The sequence below is a fragment of the Ochotona curzoniae genome, unplaced genomic scaffold (genome assembly GCF_017591425.1).
Source record: "Ochotona curzoniae isolate NIBS_2020 unplaced genomic scaffold, NIBS_Ocur_1.0 scaffold_2476, whole genome shotgun sequence".
NCBI lineage: Eukaryota > Metazoa > Chordata > Mammalia > Lagomorpha > Ochotonidae > Ochotona > Ochotona curzoniae.
Genome location: NW_024467095.1, coordinates 20,236,016 through 20,259,385, shown reverse-complemented (window position 1 = coordinate 20,259,385; position 23,370 = coordinate 20,236,016). Strand labels below are relative to the sequence as shown.

Genomic DNA, 23,370 nt, shown 5'->3' with positions numbered 1-23,370 from the left:
TAAAGATTCATTTGTTTTTATTGGAAAGGCAGATATACAGAGAGGAGAGACAGGAAGGAAGTTCTTCCATCCGATGATTCAGTCCCCAAGTGGCTGCAACAGCTAGAGCCCAGCCAATCTGAAGCCAGGAGCCAGCAGTTCTTCTGGGTCTCCCACGCGGGTGCAGGGTCCCAAAGCTCTGGGCCGTCCTCCACTGCTTTCCCAGGTCACAAGCAGGGAGCTGGATGGGAAGCGGGGCCTCCGGGATTAGAACCAGCACCCATACGGGATCCCGGCGCGTGCAAGGCAAGGACTTTAACCACTATGCTATCGCGCTGGGCCCCAAATGAATAAATCTTAAAAAATAAAAGTAAACAAAATGTAACTCATTTCCTTTTAGTTAAGCTACAACCTTAAAAGCCTGAAAATTGGTTTTTCAGGAATTACAATAAAACACAGTTGGCAGTCCAAGCAGTCAGCCACAATAACACCTTAACTTCTCTGTCCCACATCAAGCCCAATCAGAAAGTGGGTGTCTGGGGCGAGAGTTGATGCTGTTTGGGATGGGACCCTGCCTCTCACTTCAGAGTACATGAGATCAGCTGCAAACCAAGCCAGGCTCCCAGCTATTGCACACCCTGACCGGCAGTACATGACGGATGACGTACTTAGGCTCCAGGCAGCCATGCGGGGACGCAGATTGAGCGTCCAGCTCCTTGGCTTCCGACTTGGCCCAGCCTTGGCTGTTGCAGGCATTTGAGTTGTAAGTCAGTGAATGAGTGATAGCTATCTTGCTCTCATTCTTTCTCTCAAATGAACATTTTTTAAAAAGCAAATAAGAGGGCCCGGCGCAGTGACCTAGAGGCTAAACTCCTTGCCTTGAACACACCGGGATGCCATGTGGGTACCGGTTCTAATCTCGGCAGCCCTGCTTCCCATCTAACTTCCTGCTTGTGGCCTGGGAAAGCAGTCGAGGATGGCCCAAAGCCTTGGGACCCTGTACCCATGTGGGAGACCTGGAAGAGGCTCTGGCTCCTGGCTTCAGATTTGCGCAGCACCAGCCGTTACAGTCACTTGGGGAGTGAATGATCGGGCGGAAGATCTTCCTCTCTGCCTTTCTTCCTATCTGTATGTCTGACTTTCCAATAAAAATAAATAAATCTTAAAAAAAAAAGAAAGCAAATAAGATCCATTTCTAAGATTGTCCAAATATGGGGTTGGCACTGTGCCACAGCAACTTAAGCCGCTGTCTGTACTTTTGGCATCCCATATGGGCACCAGTTAATGTCCTGACAACTCCACTTTGTTCCAGCTTCCTGCTTATGGTCCTGGGAATGGCGGAGGATGGCCAAGCACGTGGGCCCCCACACCTGTGTGGGAGACCTGGAAGAAGCTCCTGGCCTGGCCCAGCCCTGGCTTTTATGGCCACTTGTAGAGTGAACCAAGTGAATGGAAGACCAACATCTCTCTCTCTCTCTCTCTAATAAATAAAATAATTATTTTTTAAATGAACCTACTATAGATTCCTTGAACTTCAACTCCTACCTGCAGTTGCCTTGGCAGGGCCAGACCAGTGATTGTGTGTCGGGGCGGGGGGCGAGGGGGATTGCCTTATGCAACCTGTTGCCCAGACCTTCCCCATTCCGGTGTGTAACATATTGCAGGTCTGACCCCTGTGGAGGCAAAGAAGGTAAGAGAACATGATTGGAGCAGGGAGCTCTGGATGTCAACCAGCCCAGCAGAGTCTCCATGGAAGGGTCCCAATGGGGCAGGAAAGTGGGGCCTACCTACCTCCCCCAGGATCCAGTGACTGTGAGGTTGCTGTGAGCACAGGAATGGAAGCAGGCAGGAGTCAGCTGCCAGCACTGCCAGCACTGCCAGCACTGCCAGCAACAGACACTTGTTCTCTGACAGCGTGACCTGGGCAGGATCCTCCCAGAGCTGCCAAGGTTGGAGGAAGAAAAAAAATTTTTTTTTTTTTTTTTTTTTGCTTAATCAGAGGGAAACAAAAAACATGGGAGTGACGGGATAAGCCAAAGACCAGAGTCAGACAGCACCAGAACAACTCGGGAACCCTTGAGCACGCACACCCATGTGTGCAGCACAGGCAGCACACTGGGAAAGCTGAGGGCCAGGCCAGTGCATGCAAGTGGCTTTGGCCTGGGCTGAAGGTTTCCAGAAGCGCCAAGTGTGAGGCAAGCCCTGCTCCTGAGAGGCATCTGGTGGCTGTGTGGAGGTCAGATGGAGTAGAAGACCACAGGAACAGACTGCGGCCAGTGGAGAGACAGGGCTGGGGGGAAGACAACGAGTCCAGAGGACACTAGCGTTGCACAATGGTAGCACTCCATCTGTTGCAACTTGGGAGCCGGGAGTCACTCCTGGCCATGCACATTTTTCAGCAGTGTCTGAATACGGGAGCTGGACTTGGGGTCCACGTGCCTCAGACAGCAGAGCTGAAATGAGTGTCAATGACAGGCCTGGATCGCACCTCGCATCCCCCGGGGCCCTGGGTGGCCTCCTGTCTCTTTTCATCCAGGGGCAGGTTTCTCTTTTACGTCCCCTCCCCCTTGCCTCCAAAGCTGGCAACCCCCACCCCTTTTCGGTGTGATCCCAGAGTCCTCAGTACAGCCCGTTCCTTCCGTCCAATCTGCCTGGCACCCCCTCCAAACCCGGGCCCACCCCAACCTTATCCTCCACTATTTTCCAAAGGAATCCGGCCAACACAAATCCACATGTTTATTTGTCTGCCTGTCTGCCTCTCCCAGTCTCTACCTCACCCTGTCTCTCAGCTTCCACTTCTCACACAGTAGTTTCTCTCAGTCTCTGAGGCCCCACCCGCTGTGAGCCCCCCAAAACGCTCAGTTCACCCTCTCTTTAGCCCTCAGATGGCACAGAACTACAAACCCCAGCGACACCTGCCACACAAGGTTCCTGAAGAGTACTGGTGTGCTCCCACCTGCATTCTGGGAATTGTAGTTTCCCCCCACCTCCTATGTAGCTGGCCCAGAGAGCCGCCACACTTTCTCCTCAACGGGCGATTGCCCCAGGGAAGCATGCGTCATTAGATGACAGAGTGGGGGTGGAGGCAGCTTCCTGCTCTTTTGTGTACCCCACTTGAGTCACGGGGCAGGCAGGGGTTCCAGGAAATTAAAGCTGGGAGGGGAAGGGATCCCCTAATGCCACACACAGGGACAAAAGGTCAGCATATTCTTGCTGGGCCCTTGTCCCCAAGAACTCACAAGCAGGAGAGCGGTGAAAGAGAGACCCAGGGGTGACACCAGAGGCCCCTTGTGGTCATGAAGGGTGGTGTGGGATTCCAGCACCTGCTCCTTTCAGTGTGTCCTTCAAGGACAGGCCGAAATGGGAGAGTCCTCCACCTGGTCTCACTTCACAGGAGTCTTGCTCACCTCTGGCTGCTCCACTCTGCTCTTCCTGCCATGCCACAGCTCCCGCACACTGGCTCCAGGACCCTGCCAGACACCTGGGTTCCCACTTATCAGCCCTAGCCCTTGTGGCGGAACCCAGGCGTCCGGCCCCCCACCCTCTGGGCCAGCGGGCGTGGAGCCGAGGCCTTAGAGCCTCCCGCCAGCCTTGTTCCTGTCCCATTGTGTATGGGACAGGGGCGGAGCGAGGGCCAGCTCCAGAGAGCCCCCCTCCCACTGCCCCCTCCGCTCAGAGGGGCCCCCTCCCCCCTGCTTCCTAAGGAAAAAGGCCCGGGCTCTACTGAAGGGAGCCACAGAGTTGACGTACAGCGAGCCGACATGGGCAACTTGAAGAGTGTAGGCCAGGACCCCGGGCCGCCCTGTGGCCTGGGGCTGGGACTGGGCCTCGGGCTGTGTGGTAAGCAGGGTCCAGCCTCTCCGACATCCACGTCGGAGCCCAGTCGGGCACCAGCATCGCCCCCACCGACCCCACCGGCACCAGATCACAGGTGAGAACTATGCTTAACCGTAGACAGGAGGGCAGTGCCAAGGCAAGCCTGAGATCCAGGGCAGGGGCAGCTTGAGCCTGAAGCCTAGCTGGGAGGGCTGGGGTCTTCAGCACAGACAGAACAGCCAGGGTGGCTCAGACCCACGGCTGGGATCAGGACTGGCAGGAGACAGGTGGCTGAGGGAATGCGGACATCGGCTAGAGTCAGGCCAGGGTTTGAATGCTGCTCTGCCTGCAGAGGCTGTTAAGCTCCAAGCCAGCAGCTTCACCTGTCTGAGCCTCAGGCTATCGAGAACTTGGCAGTACTGACCCACTGGGCTGTGAGTTTCTGGCTCAGGACAAGCCCTCAACAAGCAGCCTTGCTGATGGTTTCACAGCAGAAGCAAGGAACTGGGGGCTAGCTCCAGGAGAGTTGGAAAGCAGGGTGACAGGGGAGGGAGAGAGAGGCCAGGAAACTGAGGACCTCAGGATGAGGGACTGGCAAGGCAGAGCTGCTGGGCCCTGTTCCCCTGTTCCAGGCCCCGCCATCCTGGTGGCCACTGCCCTCCCCGCCAACACACACCCCAGCTCAGAGAGTAGAAGGTTCTCGCTGGGGCAAAGGTCCCTGGAGAGAGGCCGGCCTGGTGGGGGACCAGGCCAAGCAGCTGGGCTCCAGTGAAAGGCCGAGGGCTGTCGGCCCTGCAGTTCAGAAGCAGCCCACCAGGCCTGAGGCCCTCCCTTCCTCTCTACCACTGGCCGGCGGCTCTGGGAGGAAATGATAAGGCCTCGGAGCCTTCCCTTCACAGACGGCTACTGTCCGGAGGGATATGAGTTGGAGGGAAATCAGGGCCGAGGGAGCCTACCCGGGCCTCCCTCCGTGGGCACTGGGACTCTGGGCTTCATCTTCCTTGAAGCAGGTGCAGGGACTTGTGCTGACTTGAGGCTGCTTTCTGTTGTCATCACAAAGCGCTGCAGACTGGGGCCTTTGTAGAGTGGAGGCTTAGTTTGGCTGAAGCTTCTGGAGGCTGGGAATATGTCTGCAAACGGCACTCTGGCCACATTATCACACGGTGACCCGAGCAAGCTGGCCAGAGACGGCCACGCCTACAAGAACTCCTTAACCCACGCACAGTTAATCCATCCCCGAGGGCAGAGGCTTCAGGACCCCACCACCTCTCAGAGACCCCACCTCTCAATGCTGCTGCTCTTCTGAGCCACCTTCTAACACAAGAAATCTGGGAGAACATTCAAACCTGAGCAACAAACACTCCGTCTCCAGGCCAGGAGTTGGCAGGTGGGCCCTGAGCCCCCAGTGTCCTTCCCAGCCTCAGCATAGGTAGCCCCAGGCCTGCCTGGTCAAGCAGCCAGAGGCTAAACACAAAGCTCAAGCCAGCAGACCCCAGCTGTGACCCTCTGCAGGCAGAAGACTAGACTTCATCTGTCCTGGGGAATTGTCTACCTCCTAAAATGGTTGGGAAGATTGATTAAGGAAAGGCAAGGAAGCAGAGGGCAGACAAATGATAAACCAGTGGAACCACTACACTGTAGGACAAGGCCCTAGGCTATCTCTGGGGACCCTGAGCTCTCTCTGAGCAGGTCAAAAAGAAATGAACCTCTTTCATGCAGTCCCACTCCTAGCTCCAACAGCCCTCCACTCACCCGGCCCCCGGAGGGGCCCAAGTTCCCCCGAGTGAAGAACTGGGAGGTGGGCAGCATCACCTACGACACCCTCAGTGCCCAGGCACAGCAGGTGAGGCTGGGCCCCATCCCTGTCCTGGGAGACGAGGTGGGGGAGGACGGCTGGAGTCTGGGTTTAGATGGGAGCCAAGCAAGGAAGCAGCGCCTTGCTTGGAATGGGCCCCTGGGAAGAGTCCTGAACAGCTGCCACGCATGCAAGGGACTTGGTAACTCGGAGCTTTCACCCCAAGTCCTAGCCCAAGTTCTGCCCTAAGCCAGCTCAACCTCACACCCATGTCCAAGGCTCTGTGTTGGCCCTAAGTCTGAACCTCCCTGGAGCCCCCTTCTCCCTCTAAGCCCAACTCCTGCCTCTGCACCCTGAGCCAACCCTGGGCTGACCCTGACCTTTGTACTTCCTACTCCCTGGACTAGGATGGACCTTGCACCCAAAGACGCTGCCTGGGTTCCCTTGTATTTCCCCGGAAACTGCAAAGCCGGCCCTGCCAGGGTGCTCCACCCGCTGAACAACTGCTGGGTCAGGCCCGGGACTTCATCAACCAGTACTACAGCTCCATCAAGAGGTGAGGCCTCCCCTGACACCCACAGTCTTCCTTGTCCCACTGAAATCCTAGAAACCTTGCGACTTTCCTGCCTCCTCCCCATACCTCCCTTCTACCCCAGTGGACCCTCTTCGGTACCCACACCAGCCCTCTCCTAGCTTTCACAAGGACTCTGTGGCCCTCTCTTATCTTGTCCTCCCCAGGAGCGGCTCCCAGGCCCATGAGCAGCGGCTTCAGGAGGTTGAGGCCGAGGTGGCAGCCACAGGCACCTACCAACTTCGGGAAAGCGAACTGGTGTTTGGAGCCAAGCAGGCCTGGCGCAACGCTCCCCGCTGCGTGGGCCGGATCCAGTGGGGGAAGCTGCAGGTGTGGTCAACTGACACCTGTCAAGGACAGGACATGGGAACAGAAAGGGGAGGGGGTCGGGAGTTCCTGAAGCTTCCTAGAGGGAGAAGAAGGGATGGTCCAAAGGGCAGGGACAATCCCTGCCTGCTCTCCTAGAGATTGGAAAGCTAAGTGGAGCAGTTCCCACCGCTATGAGCCTGGGGGTCAATCCACCCAGGAGCTAACACTGTGAGTTGGGACAGAACAAGAGACAAATCCAGACCCAGGCAATGGAGGAAGGCAGACAGGTAGGGACTCCTGGGGCAGTTTCTTTTCTCTCTCTCTCTCTTTTTAATTTATTGACCTTCAAGTCAGGGTTACAGAGAGAGGAGAGACAGAAATCTTCCATCTGTTGGTTCACTCCCCAAAGGACCACAACAGCCAAGCCGGGCCAGTTGGAAGCCAGGAGCCATCAGCTTCTTCTGCATCTCCTATTTGGTTTTGGGGGCAAGCACATCAGCAAGAAGTTAGAGCAAAGTAGAACAGCCAGGACTCAGTGCCCATGCAGAATATCAGTACCACAGAGGCTGCCTTTTACCATCTGTTCCACCATGGGGGTAGTTTCTGAAAAGGCCCTCTGGGTGTCTGCTTCCACTTGTGCCTTACCTAACCCAGTCTGGTCTCCAGACCATACTCTCCCTGTTCCTTCCCAGTTCCCTATGGCCTCAGCCCCATACCATCGTTCACAGCCAGCCCACAAACTCTGTGCTTACCCAGCTCACTGGAGCAACCTATAGGTGTGGCACACGTGAGGTGAGTGACCCACAGAGGAACTGGACTCATGGCCTTGGGTCTCTTAACTGTAACCAGCCTCCAGAGCCTTAGGACTAAGGCCATGTTCCCAGCCAAACCCACAGGAGTCTCCATGAAAGACCCATCTTGGCTGTCGATGATCAATCCTTTAAGTTGTTCAATGCTCCAGCTCAGCCTTGAACCCTCCCTTGCTGCCATGTCCCTCGCTTGGCCACAGGTCAGCCACCACAACCCTGTCATTGTTTCTTCCTCCACCAGAGACCCACCCTGGGGCAGGAATGGACCCTCCCAACCTTTCCTCAGGGGCATCTCACTCGTTCAAGATGACCCCTCCTAGCTTAATAGAAGTCAGCAGGGTCCCTGGAGGCTGCCCAATGCAGTCACACACACACACACACACACACACACACACACACACACACACCGCCCAGCCCAGCATCAGTGAGCTCAGGATATCCATAGGCCAGCCATAGTCACCTGCCTGTGCTTAAGCACACAGGTGATGGATAACTTGGCATTCACTCTTCTGGCTGGCCTCCCTGACCACTGAGGCCCTTCTGCAAGCATCAGAAGTGACTGGCCCCTCTTTGTACCAAATAGCAAGTCAGCTGTTATAGGAACAAGTAGGCATGTGCCCCACAAAGGAAGCAGGACCAGGCTGTGTGGAGTGTTCAGGGTCGCGGGGCAGGAAGGGGTCTTCGTGGGTGCGCAGGGATCAGCAAGATGCCTCCAAGAAGGAAGAGCCACGGCTCCCAGCGAGTGGTGCCCCCAGCGCCAGGCTCTTCCCCAGTAAGCTGCACACAAAGATCCCTCTAGCTGACACTGAAAACCACATCCTCTCTCCGACCCACTCCGCTGCCTCGGCGGACTCAGGTGTTCGATGCCCGGGACTGCAGGTCCGCACAAGAAATGTTCACCTACGTCTGCAATCACGTCAAGTACGCCACCAACCGGGGCAACCTACGGTGAGTGCCCTCCCTTGGGCAAGGTCCTGCCCTTCTCCCCCGCCCCCCACCGTGCAGGGTAGGGGCTCTGACCACTGTCCTCCCGGCCTCAGCTCGGCCATCACAGTGTTCCCCCAGCGCTCCCCGGGCCGCGGAGACTTCCGGATCTGGAACAGCCAGCTGGTGCGCTATGCAGGCTACCGACAGCAGGACGGCTCCGTGCGGGGAGACCCAGCCAACGTAGAGATCACCGAGGTGGGGAAGCCAGTCAAGGGGATTCTACGGACGGAAAGAGGGGATCCCTGGCTGAGAGGAAGAATGGAAGTGTCCAAAAAGGGGTTTTCAGGGCGAGCATTGAAACAGGCCAGTGAGTGAGGGTGATAGGAGATGTCTAACCGAGGGCCATTAGCAGCCACCTCTGCCCCCTCCCTCCTCATAGCTCTGCATCCAGCATGGCTGGACCCCAGGAAACGGCCGCTTCGATGTGCTGCCCCTGCTGCTTCAGGCACCAGATGAGCCCCCAGAACTCTTCACTCTGCCCCCAGAGCTGGTCCTGGAGGTGCCCCTGGAGCACCCAACGTGAGCACAAAAGGAACTGGGTGGGGTGGAGGTGGCCATGCCTGAGCCCCTGGAGGAGGGACAAGGTGCAGACTCCTATGGATGCTGATGTGATGCCCAACACCCCCAGGCTGGAGTGGTTCGCAGCTCTGGGCCTGCGCTGGTACGCCCTCCCGGCCGTGTCCAACATGCTGCTGGAAATTGGGGGCCTGGAGTTCCCCGCAGCCCCGTTCAGCGGCTGGTACATGAGCACAGAGATCGGCATGCGCAACTTGTGCGACCCCCACCGCTACAACATCCTGGAGGTACAGAGAAGCTTCAGGTTGCACCCGGGGCTGGAGCCTGACTCCAGCAGGGATCTGCATAAGGCCAGTCAGCCAGGAGTGGAGCTCTCTGAGCTCTGTGGGCTTCAGGGCTGCCTCCTCTCACAGACTTGAGGACGGGGCTCTGGAACCACAGAGGCTGAGACCCAAGGGTGTGTGTATGTGTGTGTCTCCGAGGACAAGATCTATAGCTCTATAACCGTTAGCAAATTCTCAAAGATAAAGAATAAGGAAGCCCAAGGTGCCTCTGTGGTCTGTGCAGGTGCCCTGTCCAAAGCCCACTCACGCTAGGTGGTCAGGCCTCCCCACACCCCCCTGCCAACCTCGCTCCTTCTTCCCACGAGTTCAAGGTAGATATACTCCCCTTGCACTCCCGACCAACACCATGAGCACCATTTCCCCAGGATGTGGCCGTCTGCATGGACTTGGATACCCGGACAACATCATCCCTGTGGAAAGACAAGGCAGCCGTGGAAATCAACCTGGCTGTACTGCACAGTTACCAGGTGCAAAGGCCAGACTGGCTGGGAGGGCGGGCAGCACAAAGGGAGGGCACTTAGAAGCTGCAACAAGTCTTGGAGGGGTGCCCCCAAGTGCCAAAGGCAACACTGGGCCTGCAGTTCTGGGTCAGCATGTGCTATTGCAGGTGCAGTAAGACTGGGCCTGCTGTGTTCCAGGGATTTCATTGATGCCTTCTCAGTAGCTCAGGTTCCCAGGGCACACTGTGGCACTCACTGGGTTCTGGCAATTTGAATCTCAGGGTTGAGGGAATGCTACATGCTGCAAGCTATAGTTTAAGGACACTAGTGGCTACTGAGGAAGCTCTATGGGTTCTCAGGAGTTTGGGATATTCTAGTTTGGGTGGTAAGGCACATAGATTCCAGAGATTAGAACCACTATGGCTCATTGAACTTGAAGCATGACCATGCAACCTGTGCTATGGGGGGTGACATCATAGTTTGAGGGAACACGTTATGTTGGGGTGATCTAGGTTGCAGTGTGCTCTAGGGTGAGAGAAGAAGAATGGATGGAGGCTGTGGGTCCCATCTAAGCTGACCTTCTTTCCCCCATTCCCAGCTGGCCAAAGTGACCATTGTGGACCACCATGCTGCCACAGCCTCCTTCATGAAGCACCTTGAGAATGAGCAGAAGGCCAGAGGAGGCTGCCCTGCCGACTGGGCCTGGATCGTGCCCCCCATCTCAGGAAGCCTCACTCCTGTCTTCCATCAGGAGATGGTCAACTACTTCCTGTCCCCTGCCTTCCGCTACCAGGTGCCCACCCCAGCTGGCTCCTGCCCTTTTTAGACCCATCTGGACCCAACCCTAGCCAAACAGTTCCAGGAACCTCTAACCTTTTACTTTCTTCATTCATCCTCCCTTGCCCCCCACCCATCACTTCCTGCAGCCAGACCCCTGGAAGGGGAGTGGAGCCAAGGGCACTGGCATCACCAGGAAGAAGACCTTTAAGGAAGTGGCCAAGTGGGTACCTTGGGAGCACCACCCTTCCCCAAAGCACACCCTGGGGGGACCCGACCCTGCAGTGGGCTAGGCCCAGCACTCCAAAACCTTGCTGTGATCTGTATGAACCCCTGCCCTTGGAAGTCCTAACCTGGTGGGTACACTAGGGAGGTCCCACCCCTGTGCCCCTGGAATGCCCTCACTCAACCCTCACCTGCAGTGCCGTGAAGATTTCTGCTTCACTCATGGGCACAGTGATGGCCAAGAGAGTGAAGGCCACGATCCTGTATGGTTCTGAGACTGGCCGGGCCCAGAGCTATGCACAGCAGCTTGGGAGGCTCTTCCGGAAGGCCTTTGATCCCCGGGTAAGACTGAGCCCAGAGGGGCAGGGAAATGGAAAGGGGCGGGAGTCTATTGGCACCTTCATAGATGCCCTGGAGAATGGGGGAGGGTTACAAGGGACTCCATAAGGAACACTGGAATCCACAGGCATTTCAGAGATCGAATCTGATCTGGGGGCCCAGGCAGCAGGTGCCAAGAGCCCCAGGACACGTGTCTTCTCATTGCCCACAGGTTCTGTGCATGGATGAATACGACGTCGTATCCCTTGAACACGAGACACTGGTGTTGGTGGTGACCAGCACATTTGGGAATGGGGATCCACCAGAAAATGGAGAGGTAAGACCTTTGAGAATGGGGCCCCCATGAAGGAAGACTCAAAACTAGGGTGGCTGGACAGAACCAATACACATACTAAAATGGAAAGGATACTGAGAGCCTCCAGAACAGAAGTGGACCTGCTACTGGGCCATCAGCCTACATAAGCCACACCCCAGGCCCACAGAGACACATGCCTCTGCCTAAGCTCCACCTCAGTCATTTTCATCATCAGTACAAGTTTGTTTGTTTTAAAGATGTATTTATTTTTATTGGGAAGGCAGATATGCAGAGAGAAAGAGAGACAAAGATCTTCCATCCACAGGTTCACTCTCCAAGTAGTCGCAATGGCCAGAGGTGATTTGATGCAAAGCCAGGAGCCAAGATTTTCTTCCAGGTCTCCCACACGGGTGCAGGGTCCCAAAGCTTTGGGTCGTTCTCCACTGCTTTCCTGGGCCACAGGCAGGGAGCTGGAAGGGAAGTAGAACAGCCAGGATTTGAACCGGCACCCACAGAGGATCCTAGCACATGCAAGGCAAGGATTAGCCACTAGGCTATCGGGCCGGGTCCAGTGCAAGTTTCTAATATGAGTAAGGCAATTCTTGGCTGGTCAATGAAATTATGCTCCTCTAAAAGTTACACAAGAGAAAAACAGGGAGGCTCCACTTAAGATGAATTTTCAGCCTTTTCATTCCTTTATTCTCTCTCTCTCTCTTTTAAATTTAACTGAGCAGAGAAACAGAAAGAGGGACAGACAGAAGAGGGAGAGAATTCCCACTTGTCTTCTCACTCCCCACAGTACCTAATAGCCAGGTCAAGCCAGGAGCTGGGAACTCAAATCACAGCTCTCTCCTCTCTCCTATGAACAAAAGCAAATAGCACAGGTTCAACAACTTCACTTGTTCAACAACAACAACAAAAAAAAAAAAAACCTGGAGTTAGCCATTATCTTGCAGGCTAAGCCTCTCTCAGCTGCCCCAAGCTGTGTTCGTTTCTGGCCCTCTTAACCTGTTGTCACTCCTAACTGTTTCCACTCATGCCTTATTAGCAGTAAATACCTCCTCACGTAGCCTTAAGTCAGAACCCAAAGCAAAGCTGAGATCTGAAGGAGCCTTCTCTTCTGCCCTACTGTTCCTTCCAGCCCTCCTTCTGATCCGCTTTTTAGAGAAGGCAAGCACCTCTCACAACCTCTGTCCAGCATCTGGGAGGGAACTTTTGCTACATCAGAACATGACAGAGGGTGTTACACAGTGAGACAGAGGAAGGGCCAGCAGAGAGCCCACGCTAATGATAAAGCCATGCCCCAATAAGCCCACGGATTAATCCATTCACACGGGGACAGCCCCCATAACCCAGTCACTCCCCTGTCCCGCAAGAAGGTCTGACTTCCAAATGCCACTAACTGTAGGGATTACAATTCCCAAAACATTTATTCTGAGGTTACACACTCAAAGCATGGCGGTATCATCAATGAGCTCTTTGAAAGCATGAATATGCTCCTGGAAACCCATACAGAACTCCTGGAAACGATATACAGAACTACTTCCTTGCTTCTAGAATTTTCTCTCACTAATTCTGTCTGCACTAGCAGTGGCTGTTGTTACCAGTCCCACCTGCTCTATCGACTCACGGAGATAGACACACACAGGATAACGGCTTCTGTTTTCAGCAGTCACCCATGTGGTTGCATGAGTCACTCTTCCAATCCTTTCCACTGCTGAATAGTGCTCATTGCACGAATGCCCACCCCGTCTGTTTATCCATTCTCCTGCCGATAGACGCTTGGGCTGTTTCCAGTTGGAGGACATTATGAATAAAGCTGTTATGAACATTCTTGTACCAGGCTTTTGTAGCCTTATGTTTTCATTTCTCTTAACCAAACACCGAGGTGAGGAATTTCTGGGTCATAGGCAAGATATGTGTCTACGTTTCTTCTTTTAAACAAAGCTTACTAAACAGCCAAGCAGACTGAAATGTACCCTTTGAGATCTATGCATTTCAATGTCTGTTTTACTCCCAGTTTTTTTTTTAATGAGAAAATCTACGAATACATCCCATAGAAAATGGTATATTCACTAAAGATAAAAGAAAACTTGTAGCAGTATTATATAGCTCATAATACCCTGTACTGGAAATAGCCCAAATAACTACCAATAATAAGCTTAATAAACTGTGGTATGCTCAAATCCAATACAGCAATAAGTGTGAATAAATTACAGCTACACACACACAACACGATGAACCTCAACACGTGTAAAGAGTACAGGAGGACATGAGGACTCTTTAGAAAGTTATGGAAAAGGTACATCATCTTCTATTCATTCCATTTCCCACTGAGCTTTTGAAGTGGCCTTACACTGTAGGATTTGCTTTTTACAAAGCTCAGGAATAGATGAAATTAATCCATGATATTATCAAGCAGGAGACCAGCTGCTCACCCTGAAGAAGGGGAGCACGGTGCCTAGGAGGGGACACAGAAGGAAACACTGGGGTGCTGGTAATGTTTCTTGAGGAAAGGCTGCTTGCAAAGGGTGTGCTAGATTTGCAAATATCTGTGTGCTTTTCTGTATTTATGTTACATCTTAATAGACCATTCAAAAATTGAAATTCAAGTCATATATCCCAATGATGGGATCCAGAATCGCTACTCAATTATGCCCGTGGTTAGCATTCAGATGGTATAGCCTCCTAACTTTTGTTCTACTGGAAGGTTTCTCTCACATAACTGAGATGTTTGCACAGCATCTCGCAGCGTGCTGCAGCCTTCTCAGAAAGGCTGCCTAATGATGTCCTCTTGGGAACAGGCTCTATAAAGGGAACTGAGGGCCATGTCCACCCAAGAAATACAAGGCTGGTCATAGCCAATTTTATTTTCTAAATAAGCCTCTTACTTTGGGAGGCTTTGCAGAGAGAGCTTCCACTCTCTGGTTCATTCCCCAAATGGCAGCCATAGCCAGACCTGGGTTAGGCTAAAGCCAGGAGACTGTGGGGGGAGTGGGGGACGGGCAACGTGGTGGCTGTCTTTGCCTGTGGGGCTGGCATCCCATATGAATGCTGGTTCAAGTACCAGCTGCTTCACTTTTTTAAAAAATGTATTTTTATTTATTTTTATTGGAAAGGTAGATATACAAGTAGGAGAGAGAGACAGAGAGGAAGCTCTTCTGTCCACAGCTTCACTCCCCAAGTGAGCGCAACAGCCAGTGCTGCACCAATCCGAAACCAGGAGCCAGGAGCTCTTCCAGGTCTCCCACGCGGGTGCAGGGTCCCAAGGCTTTAAGCCGTCCTCGACTGCTTTTCCAGGCCACAAGCAGAGAGCTGTATGGGAAGTGGAGCTGCCGGGATTAGAACCAGCAACCATATGGGATCCCAGCACGTGCAAGGCAAGGACTTTAACCACTATGCTATCGCGCCAGGCCCTGCTCCACTTCTGATCCGGCTCCCTGCTAATGTCCTGGGAAAGCAGCAGAAACTGGCCCAAGTCCTTGGGCCCTTGCACCCAAATGGGAGACCAGGAAGAATCTCTTGGTTCTTGGCTTTAAATCAGCCATCTGAGGAGTGAACCAGTGAATGGAATATCTCTCTTCATCTTTCCTCCTCTCTCTGTAACTCTGCTTTTCCAATAAAAATAAATACTTTAAAACAGGAAAAGCCAGGATCCAGGAGTTTCATTGGGGTTCCCCATATGGGTACCAGGGCCCAAGCATCTGGCCATCCCAACTGCTTTGGCAGGGAGCTGGATTGGAAGAGGAGCAGCTGAGACTCAAACCACTGCCCATATGGGATACCAGTATCACAGGCAGCTTTACCAAGTATGACACACCACCAACCCCTCATAACCAGTTTTGATATGGATAAGAAAGAGCCAGCCCTTCCTCTGCTACTGTAAGCAACATCTGACTAACTCACCAAGGTTTTTAAATCCTTTGACTCGGTAACTCCAGAGCTGCAGACTCCCCAAAACAAAGATGCAAAAGAGGATGCAAGGCAGTGTATAACAGTGTTTGAGCACTGTTCACAGATCATGCAGGTGCCCGTCAGTCCGAGGGAAGGACACAACGGTGGAATATGATGTAGCAGTTAAAAAGGATGAAGTCCATCTTGATGCACTGAACTGGAAAGAGTTCCATGAGAGGTTATTGATAGATACTGGGTAAATTTAGCATGGGCTCATTTTCACTGTTTTAAAAAGACTATAAATACATGAGTGCAACCAAAAGGAAAATTACCTTCTGTCAACAGTGCATAACCTTGGAGGGTGAGACAGGCAAGAAAATGGGATAGCTTGTCTCTTTTACTACTGTAGTGCAATTGTTTAAAAAGAAGATAGGCCTCTTTTGAAGTGTTCAAAATGAGTAGAAATTAAAAGTTACAAATAGGTAACAATAAATAGCAGCCCTGTGCGATTTTAAGCTCCTGTTGACTGAAATGCAACAGAATTAAGCGCAAATGCACACCCCTCCCCATACAGAGTTTTGCTGCAGCCCTGATGGAGATGTCCGGCCCCTACAACAGCTCTCCTCGGCCTGAGCAGCACAAGTGAGTGTGGGCAGGAGCTTCAGGCAGGTGGGAGCGCAGAGCCAATGGGTGGGGGTGGGCAGGAGCCTCAGGCAGGTGGGAGCGCAGAGCCAATGGGTGGCGGTGGGCAGGAGCCTCAGGCAGGTGGGAGCGCAGAGCCAATGGGTGGCGGTGGGCAGGAGCTTCAGGCAGGTGGGAGTGCAGAGCCAATGGGTGGGGGTGGGCGCTTCAGGCAGGTGGGAGCGCAGAGCCAATGGGTGGGGGTGGATGCACAAAGCCAATGGGAGGCCAACAAGATGGGAGTTGAGAGAGCATTTCCTCTGTGCCACAAGCCAGAAGGCGAAGGATGGAGCCCCCAGCACAGCCCCAGGGAGCCCTGCCTCCTGGGGATAGGCTGGCCTCTGCCTTTCCCAAGAGGAGCAGGATGTGTCACAGCCCAGGAGCAGACAGCTGGAAGCTCACTCGCCTGGACCTCAGACGTGGCTCCTGCTCCCTGTGACACCCCGCCTCTGTCCTCTCTTGTCAGGAGTTACAAAATCCGCTTCAACAGCGTCTCCTGCTCAGACCCGCTGGTGTCCTCTTGGCGACGGAAGAGGAAGGAGTCCAGTAACACAGACAGTGCGGGGGCTCTGGGCACCCTCAGGTCCGGGCACCCTCATGAGAGTCAGGGCTCCTTGCCAAGGGGGGCGGGCACAACTGAGGAAGTTGGCTGGGCAGATGAGGACCAGGTCAGGGGCTCTAGTGACAACTCCCTGCTCCCCAGGTTCTGTGTGTTTGGGCTCGGCTCCCGGGCATACCCCCACTTCTGTGCCTTTGCTCGTGCGGTGGACACGCGGCTGGAAGAGCTGGGCGGGGAAAGGCTCCTACAGCTGGGCCAGGGGGATGAGCTCTGCGGCCAGGAGGAGGCCTTCCGTGGCTGGGCCCAGGCTGCCTTCCAGGTAAGCCCCTTTGCCTATGCCCAACATCTAGCCCCCTTCTAGCTTGACAGTCCCCACTCACAAGTCACGCCAACAGGCAACCCCCTCTGCTTTGTGAATTCTTTTTTTTAGATTTAAATAATTTATTTTATTTATTTGAAAGGCAGAATTACAGCAAGAGAGAGAGAGAGATTTCCTATCTGTTGGGTCACTCCCAAAATTGTCACAACAGCCAGTCCCAGGCCAAGCTGAAGCCAGGAACCTAGTACTCCATCCAGGTCTCCCACTTGGGTACAAGTATTTGTATCAGATTTTCATGCTTTCCCTGGCACATTAGCAGGGAGCTGGATTGGAACTGGAGGAGCCAGAACTCTAACCAGTGCCCATACATGACGCTGGAGCTGCAGGTGGCAGCTTTCCCAGAGTGCCTTCACTTCTAACAGCTGCACGATAGAGGACCGAGGGGCTCACGCTGCCCTGATTCTACTTCTGGCATCAGTTGCTGTTCCTTCCTGGCTCTGCCCTCAAATAATGCCTACAAAGCCAGTCCTCTGTCTGCAGCAGTGGATCGTTTGGCCCTACTAGCCAGCCTGGCCCCAGCAGAAGCACAGCTGAAGAAAGCAGGCAGGTCCTGGAAGGATGGAGAGGTCAGACAGCATGAGGGCTGGAGCCAAGACCAATACAGAAGCTCCAGAAAGTCTGAAGCCAGGCCGGCAGGGGGAGTACCTGAACTGGGAAGGTGGTCTTGGCCAGAGGAGGGTGCCAAGGCCTGGGATGCTTTAAGCCTGGACTTCCGCTGCAGGCAGCTGCCTGTCCAGCTGGCATCAAACACAGACTTCTCACCAGTGCTGTGCCTGCTCTCCCACCCCAGAGCCCATGGCTCAGGCCCAGCTGGTTAGGACTGACAGAGAACAGCTCAGGAGGCAAGCGGATGGGAACGGCTGCCTGGTAGAGGGGAAGTCAAATTGAAACAAAAGGCCCAGAGTGGAATTTGGACATAAAGGAGTGCCTAGAAGCTTTGGAGTGAGCCAAGACTTCTGTTGTAGGAATGTGGTTTCGGAGGTACAGGACCGATGACAACACAGCAAAAGTAGAAGCAGGAAGAATGAGCCAAATGGGGTGGTAGCAGTGCGGGAAGGAAGGAAGGGAGGGGGCTGAGGAAGGAAGGAAGAGATATAAGACTGTGCACACATCACAAAAGATTAACAGGAGCTGGTGATATAGGGCTCAGCCAATCAGAGATGAGCCCTGCTGGGTAGCAAGCCTGCGCCTGGCCAGTTGCTGGACATGTGCCTGACCAGAGCAGATGAGACCCCATGAGGTAGGACACCACCAGAATCCTGTGTCCCTCTCTCGGGGCCCTCGTGAGCTAGGCACACTGTGCTGAGGGCTTTACCTCAAGTGTTTCATTGAGTCCTTCATCACCAGAACCCAGTGAGAAATAAAGATGGAGAAAGCAAGGCTGCAAGTTCAGGAGTCAGAACGTGAATTCAGGGCTAGACGCACAGGACACCTTCCTACACTGAGCTATCAAACACCAAGCACGGTGCTCTCTGGGACAGGGGACTAATGAGCAACTATTGGCTGTGAACTCAATGATGTGTAGAAGAGTAGCAGGCAGTGCCCCTGAGCCTAACCACCAAGCCACAAAATGGACTGCAGGACAAGATTAGTGCTCATCTCAGCCTCCGTTCCAACCTCCTTTCCCCTCCTGCCCCTGGGGTTGCCGACCTTACAAAAACCACTCAGCCAGGCTGATCCAGCTGCTGAGGCTATGCAGGAACAGACCGAGGTGACCAAGGATCCAAAAGGTCCTGCTCCAGCCCCTTGTCACCCTCCCTCACACACTGGGGCTCCTCGGTAGGACAGTCCTCAGCCCTGCCTCTCTAACCCTCAGGCCTCCTGTGAGACTTTCTGTGTGGGAGAAGATGCCAAGGCCGCTGCCCGGGACATATTTAGCCCCAAACGGAGCTGGAAGCGTCAGAGGTACCGCCTGAGTACCCAAACAGAGGGTCTACAGCTGCTGCCAGGTACGGGTTTCATCCACCAGGTCTGGGGGGGACCCCAGGGCCCCAGAACTGACCCATTCAATGGGCCAGGCCCTTCTTCCTGGTTCAGGCTTGGACTGCTCTGCCCCTCCCCGCCAGGTCTGATCCATGTACACAGGCGGAAGATGTTCCAGGCCACCATCCTCTCAGTGGAAAACTTACAAAGCAGCAAATCCACGTGAGGGAAACTGCTTCTCCCACCTCCCCACCATCCTGGCCCCTCTGTACCCAGACCCCAGCACCCCTTCCCACATCCTGCCCATCTGTGCCCAGACACTGGCACCCTCTCTCCTCCCTTTCTTCTTCTCCCCTCTATGACCTCCATTTGCCCCCACAGCCGGGCCACAATCCTGGTGCGTCTGGACACTAGAGGCCAGGAAGGGCTACAGTACCAGCCAGGGGACCACATAGGAGTCTGCCCACCCAACCGGCCTGGCCTTGTGGAGGCACTGCTGAGTCGCGTGGAGGACCCGCCACCACCCACCGAGCCTGTGGCAGTGGAGCAGCTGGAGAAGGGCAGCCCTGGTGAGGGGCTGGGGCACAACAGTGAGGGCTTGCACATCCCCCTATATGCAGGATGGCCTCAGCCCTCAGCAGGGAAGCACCTCCATCCCCAGCTGCCCATTACTGGCACAGAGCCAGCTGGGCCACCTTGCCAGGCTGGCCTTGTCAATGGATGCTCCCAGCAACCCACCTCCCACACCACTAAGAGGCAGTTCCCTTGCTCTGGGATCCTTCCAAAAGCTTCCCTGGTAGTTGACCTTGCTTTGTAGGATACTGGGTGTAGCCTCTGCCACGTGACACCTAAGGTTAAGATGGGGCAGGGATGCAGGGACTGCAACAGAGGAGCTGGAGCCAGCCAACTCCAGCCAGGGGTCCCTCAAACTCCGAGCCTGCCCAGATGGGCAAGTTCTCTAATGAAATATGGTGTGATCACACACTGCAGCCCACACCCTGCAGCCGGCCTCCTGCTCAGAGCTCCCTGTGTTCCCCTTTCCCAGGTGGCCCTCCGCCGGGCTGGGTGCGGGACCCCCGGCTGCCCCCGTGCACGTTGCGCCAGGCTCTCACCTTCTTCCTGGACATCACTTCCCCACCCAGCCCTCGGCTCCTACAACTGCTCAGCACTCTGGCCGAAGAGCCCAGTGAACAGCAGGAGCTGGAAGCCCTCAGCCAGGTGGGGACTGCCCATCGACTGCAGAATGGGCACCAGACACAGAGCAGACGAGCTGGGGGAGGGGGCCCAGGAGCAGGAAACTCCCTGTGCAAGCTCCTCCCCAGAATTTCCTCTCCTGGGTAACATACACTGTAGTTCTGCAGAACACTGATTCTTTCCTGGAGCCTCAAGCCCTTAAAGAAATCCCTTTAGGCTACACGGAAGAGGGAGAAAGCCTTAGTGGGGCTGTGTGGAGAAGGGAGGACAGCAGGGAAGGCTGTGGGGTTCCCAGCCCACCGTCTCCCCTGCCCTGCCAGGATCCCCGGCGCTATGAGGAATGGAAATGGTTCCGCTGTCCGACACTACTGGAGGTGCTGGAACAGTTCCCATCTGTGGCGCTGCCTGCACCCCTGCTCCTCACACAGCTGCCCCTGCTGCAGCCCCGGTACTACTCAGTCAGCTCAGCACCCAGCATCTACCCAGGGGAGATCCATCTCACTGTTGCTGTGCTGGCCTACAGGACGCAGGGTGAGGCTAGGAACAGGGGTGGGGATCTGGCCTCAGCAGAAGTGGGACAGCCCTCAGCAGCCTTCCCTCCAACCCCCCAGATGGGCTGGGCCCCCTGCACTATGGTGTCTGCTCCACGTGGCTGAGCCAACTCAAGGCTGGAGACCCTGTGCCCTGCTTCATCAGGGGGTAAGTGAGCCCTGTGCGAGGGGAAGGAATGTCAAGACAGCCGCTGTCTCCCCATCTAGGCAGAAAGGATGGTGTTTCATGCACTGTGGGGGAGAGAGGAGGACTTAGTGGGGGCTGTCCAGGGCCAGGGTGCTTACAGAGAGAGATGTTACTGGAGGCATAGAGGACCCCCTATAACACAGCAAGGATGGAGTGTGGCAAGGTCACATCGGGACTGTGGCGAAGCTCTGACCTTCACAGATTGGGTCTGGGGACCTATTCTAAGACTACCTCTCCAGAGGTAGCTGTGCCTCCCTCAGTAGCCCTCCTGCTTTCTGAAAGTGTAGTTCCTGTGTCTGCATCTGGAACTGTGGTCCCTGGGAACTGTGCAGTCCCTGACTCCCCCACTTAATCTAGAGAGAATGGGCCAGGGTAAAGACCACGCTTGGTCACAGCGATGCTGACTCAGCAACCCAGTCCTTCGTGTCGCACCCACATCACAACCTGGAGTCCAGCAGCCAGAAGTCTTGGGGGGCCTGACAGCAGGCCCCAGCTGGCGTCAGCGAGGTCTGCTCACCCAAACTCAGCCAGAGGGCTCAACCTGTCCCAGCCAAACACCAACATGAAGGCCATTGTTGAAAATAAACAGTCAGTGAGCTCATTGTAAACCGAGAGGCTGTCCTTTCCCTTCACCCCCGTATTTCCTAAATCCTCATTCTTCAAAGCCGAATTGAACTGTTTCCTTTGGCCCAATCTCTAAAAATCAAAGACACAGGGGCTTTCTGCCTGCTGGCAGTTCTTGTGACAAACACAACCATGCTAACCCAAGCCAGAACCTGTTTTAAGAACTTTCCCAAGTACTGGAACCCGAGTTCTTTCTCCACCCTGCCTGCCTGAGGTTGGTAAAAAAGGGGAGGAGAGAAGGAGAGAGGACTTAATGGAACATCTCTTCTCTAGGGCCCCCTCCTTCCGGCTGCCACCTGATCCCAGCTTGCCCTGCATCCTGGTGGGCCCGGGTACCGGCATTGCCCCATTCCGGGGTTTCTGGCAGGAGCGTCTGCATGACATTGAAAGCAAAGGTGAGGCTGGGGCCTGAGGGCCTGATGGGAAGGCAGGAGGGAGTCACGCATCTCCAGACAAAAGGACAGAGCCAGGAAGCAGCTAGGAAAGAGAAAACTTGAAACTGGCTATCAAAGAAGCCTGCTAGCCCAAAAGCCCAGGGGCGCCTGGGCACGTGGGCTAGGCCTTGTTTCTCTGGCCTCCTGGCACCCAGTGAGTGCTGAAGTAGATTAAGACAAGGGGAGATGGACCTCGGAAGGGACCAGGTTGGGAATGCAGAGGAAACACTCCTGGTGGACTCCAGACTATGCCACAACTCACCTAGATGTGCTCAAGGCCTAGGGCAGCTACAGTGTTTAGGCCAGCCATGATGTGCCAGGATAATTTGTCAAGCTGGGGACAGAAAGCTGAAGGTGTAGGAGAACCTGGGGCTGGAGCCTGGAAGGAGGCTGGGCGCCTCACACACAGCGAGAGGCAGGGGACCACTCAGCAGAAGTCCCACAGACACATCACCCCAGGGACACCGTAAGGAAGGAAGACCCAACAGCCCCAAATGGTGGCTGCTCCCTCCAGAAGGGGTAGTCAGCCAGCAAGAGTCACCGCTGGGGCCGAAGGGGCCCTTCCAAGCCCTCCTTGTCACCTGCAGGCCTGCAGCCTGCCCCTATGACTTTGGTGTTCGGCTGCCGCTGCTCCCAGCTAGACCATCTCTACCGCGACGAGGTGCAGGACGCCCAGCAGCGCGGGGTGTTTGGCCGCGTCCTCACAGCCTTCTCCCGGGAACACGACAGCCCCAAGGTGAGCGGCCTGAGGAAAGGGAAAGAGGGAAGGGACCGTGGGGATGGTCCCAACCGCAGCCTGGTCCCCTGCATTGTCTCTCAGCAACCAGTCTGCATGCCCCTACCGCACCCCCAGCCGCGTCCCCCTCCTGGGCTCCTCCTTTCTAGACCCCTACTCCACAGGAGGTGGGTCCCACAGGTCCCCCCTGCACATCCAACGCCACCCCTCTCGGCCTCCCCTCAGACCTACGTGCAGGACATCCTGAGGACCGAGCTGGCGTCTGAGGTGCACCGCGTGCTGTGCCTCGAACGTGGCCACATGTTCGTCTGCGGCGATGTCACCATGGCAACCAGCGTCCTGCAGACTGTGCAGCGAATCCTGGCGTCCGAGGGCGACATGGAGCTGGACGAGGCCGGTGACGTCATCGGCGTGCTGCGGGTGCGGAGGGGACGGGGCTCGTAGGGGAGAGGGCCGTGGAGCTCCTGATGGCGGCTTTTGCTTCTGACTCGGGTTCTGGTTTCTTCTTCCCCTTCCGCGGCAGGATCAGCAACGCTACCACGAGGACATTTTCGGCCTCACGCTGCGCACCCAGGAGGTGACCAGCCGCATCCGCACCCAGAGCTTCTCTTTGCAGGAGCGGCAGCTGCGGGGCGCCGTGCCCTGGGCGTTCGACCTGCCGGGCTCAGACACGCCCGGCTCCTGAGGGCCCTCGGGCTGGGCCCTCCAGTTGGCGAGAGGAGCCCGGGGCCATCCTCCAACCTCCCCTCTTTGGGGTGCCTTCCCACTTCAACAAGGACAGCTTTATTACCACCCCCCCCCCAAGAATGAGCAAAAGGCGCTCTCTCTCCCCCCTCCCTCTCTGCCCTATCAGCTGGACCAATTCCTGTCCTCTTTGTGAGCTTTTAAGTGAATTTTAGATTCCCCTTAGCCGTTTCTCCGGAGTATCTTACCTTTAAAGCTTAACCTCTAAGTCATTCGAATATTTATTAGTGAAGATTTACCCTAAGAGACTGTGCTCCCCCCC

General features: G+C 55.2%; 1 protein-coding gene across 3 annotated transcripts; it reads left to right on the top strand.

The window, feature by feature from the left end:
• Window positions 1–3,691: 3,691 nt before the first annotated feature.
• On the top strand, window positions 3,692–23,086 carry NOS3 (nitric oxide synthase 3). 3 transcript variants are annotated; one of them, XM_041001989.1, is made up of 26 exons: window positions 3,692–3,910; window positions 5,527–5,638; window positions 5,998–6,146; window positions 6,329–6,491; window positions 8,136–8,227; window positions 8,320–8,461; window positions 8,646–8,785; window positions 8,895–9,069; window positions 9,492–9,593; window positions 10,165–10,359; window positions 10,493–10,566; window positions 10,766–10,910; window positions 11,119–11,223; window positions 15,671–15,738; window positions 16,244–16,360; window positions 16,481–16,655; window positions 18,532–18,664; window positions 18,782–18,860; window positions 19,020–19,207; window positions 19,684–19,856; window positions 20,153–20,363; window positions 20,444–20,531; window positions 21,468–21,589; window positions 22,216–22,364; window positions 22,590–22,784; window positions 22,888–23,086. In XM_041001989.1, exons 1-26 carry the CDS (start codon window positions 3,741–3,743, stop codon window positions 23,047–23,049), a joined length of 3,624 nt encoding a protein of 1,207 aa, XP_040857923.1. In that variant the 5' UTR covers window positions 3,692–3,740; the 3' UTR covers window positions 23,050–23,086. The 3 variants fall into 3 exon arrangements, with proteins under 3 accessions (XP_040857923.1, XP_040857924.1, XP_040857922.1); XM_041001990.1 differs by having other exon boundaries at window positions 3,740–3,910; window positions 5,536–5,638; XM_041001988.1 differs by having other exon boundaries at window positions 3,741–3,910; window positions 5,515–5,638.
• Window positions 23,087–23,370: the final 284 nt, after the last annotated feature.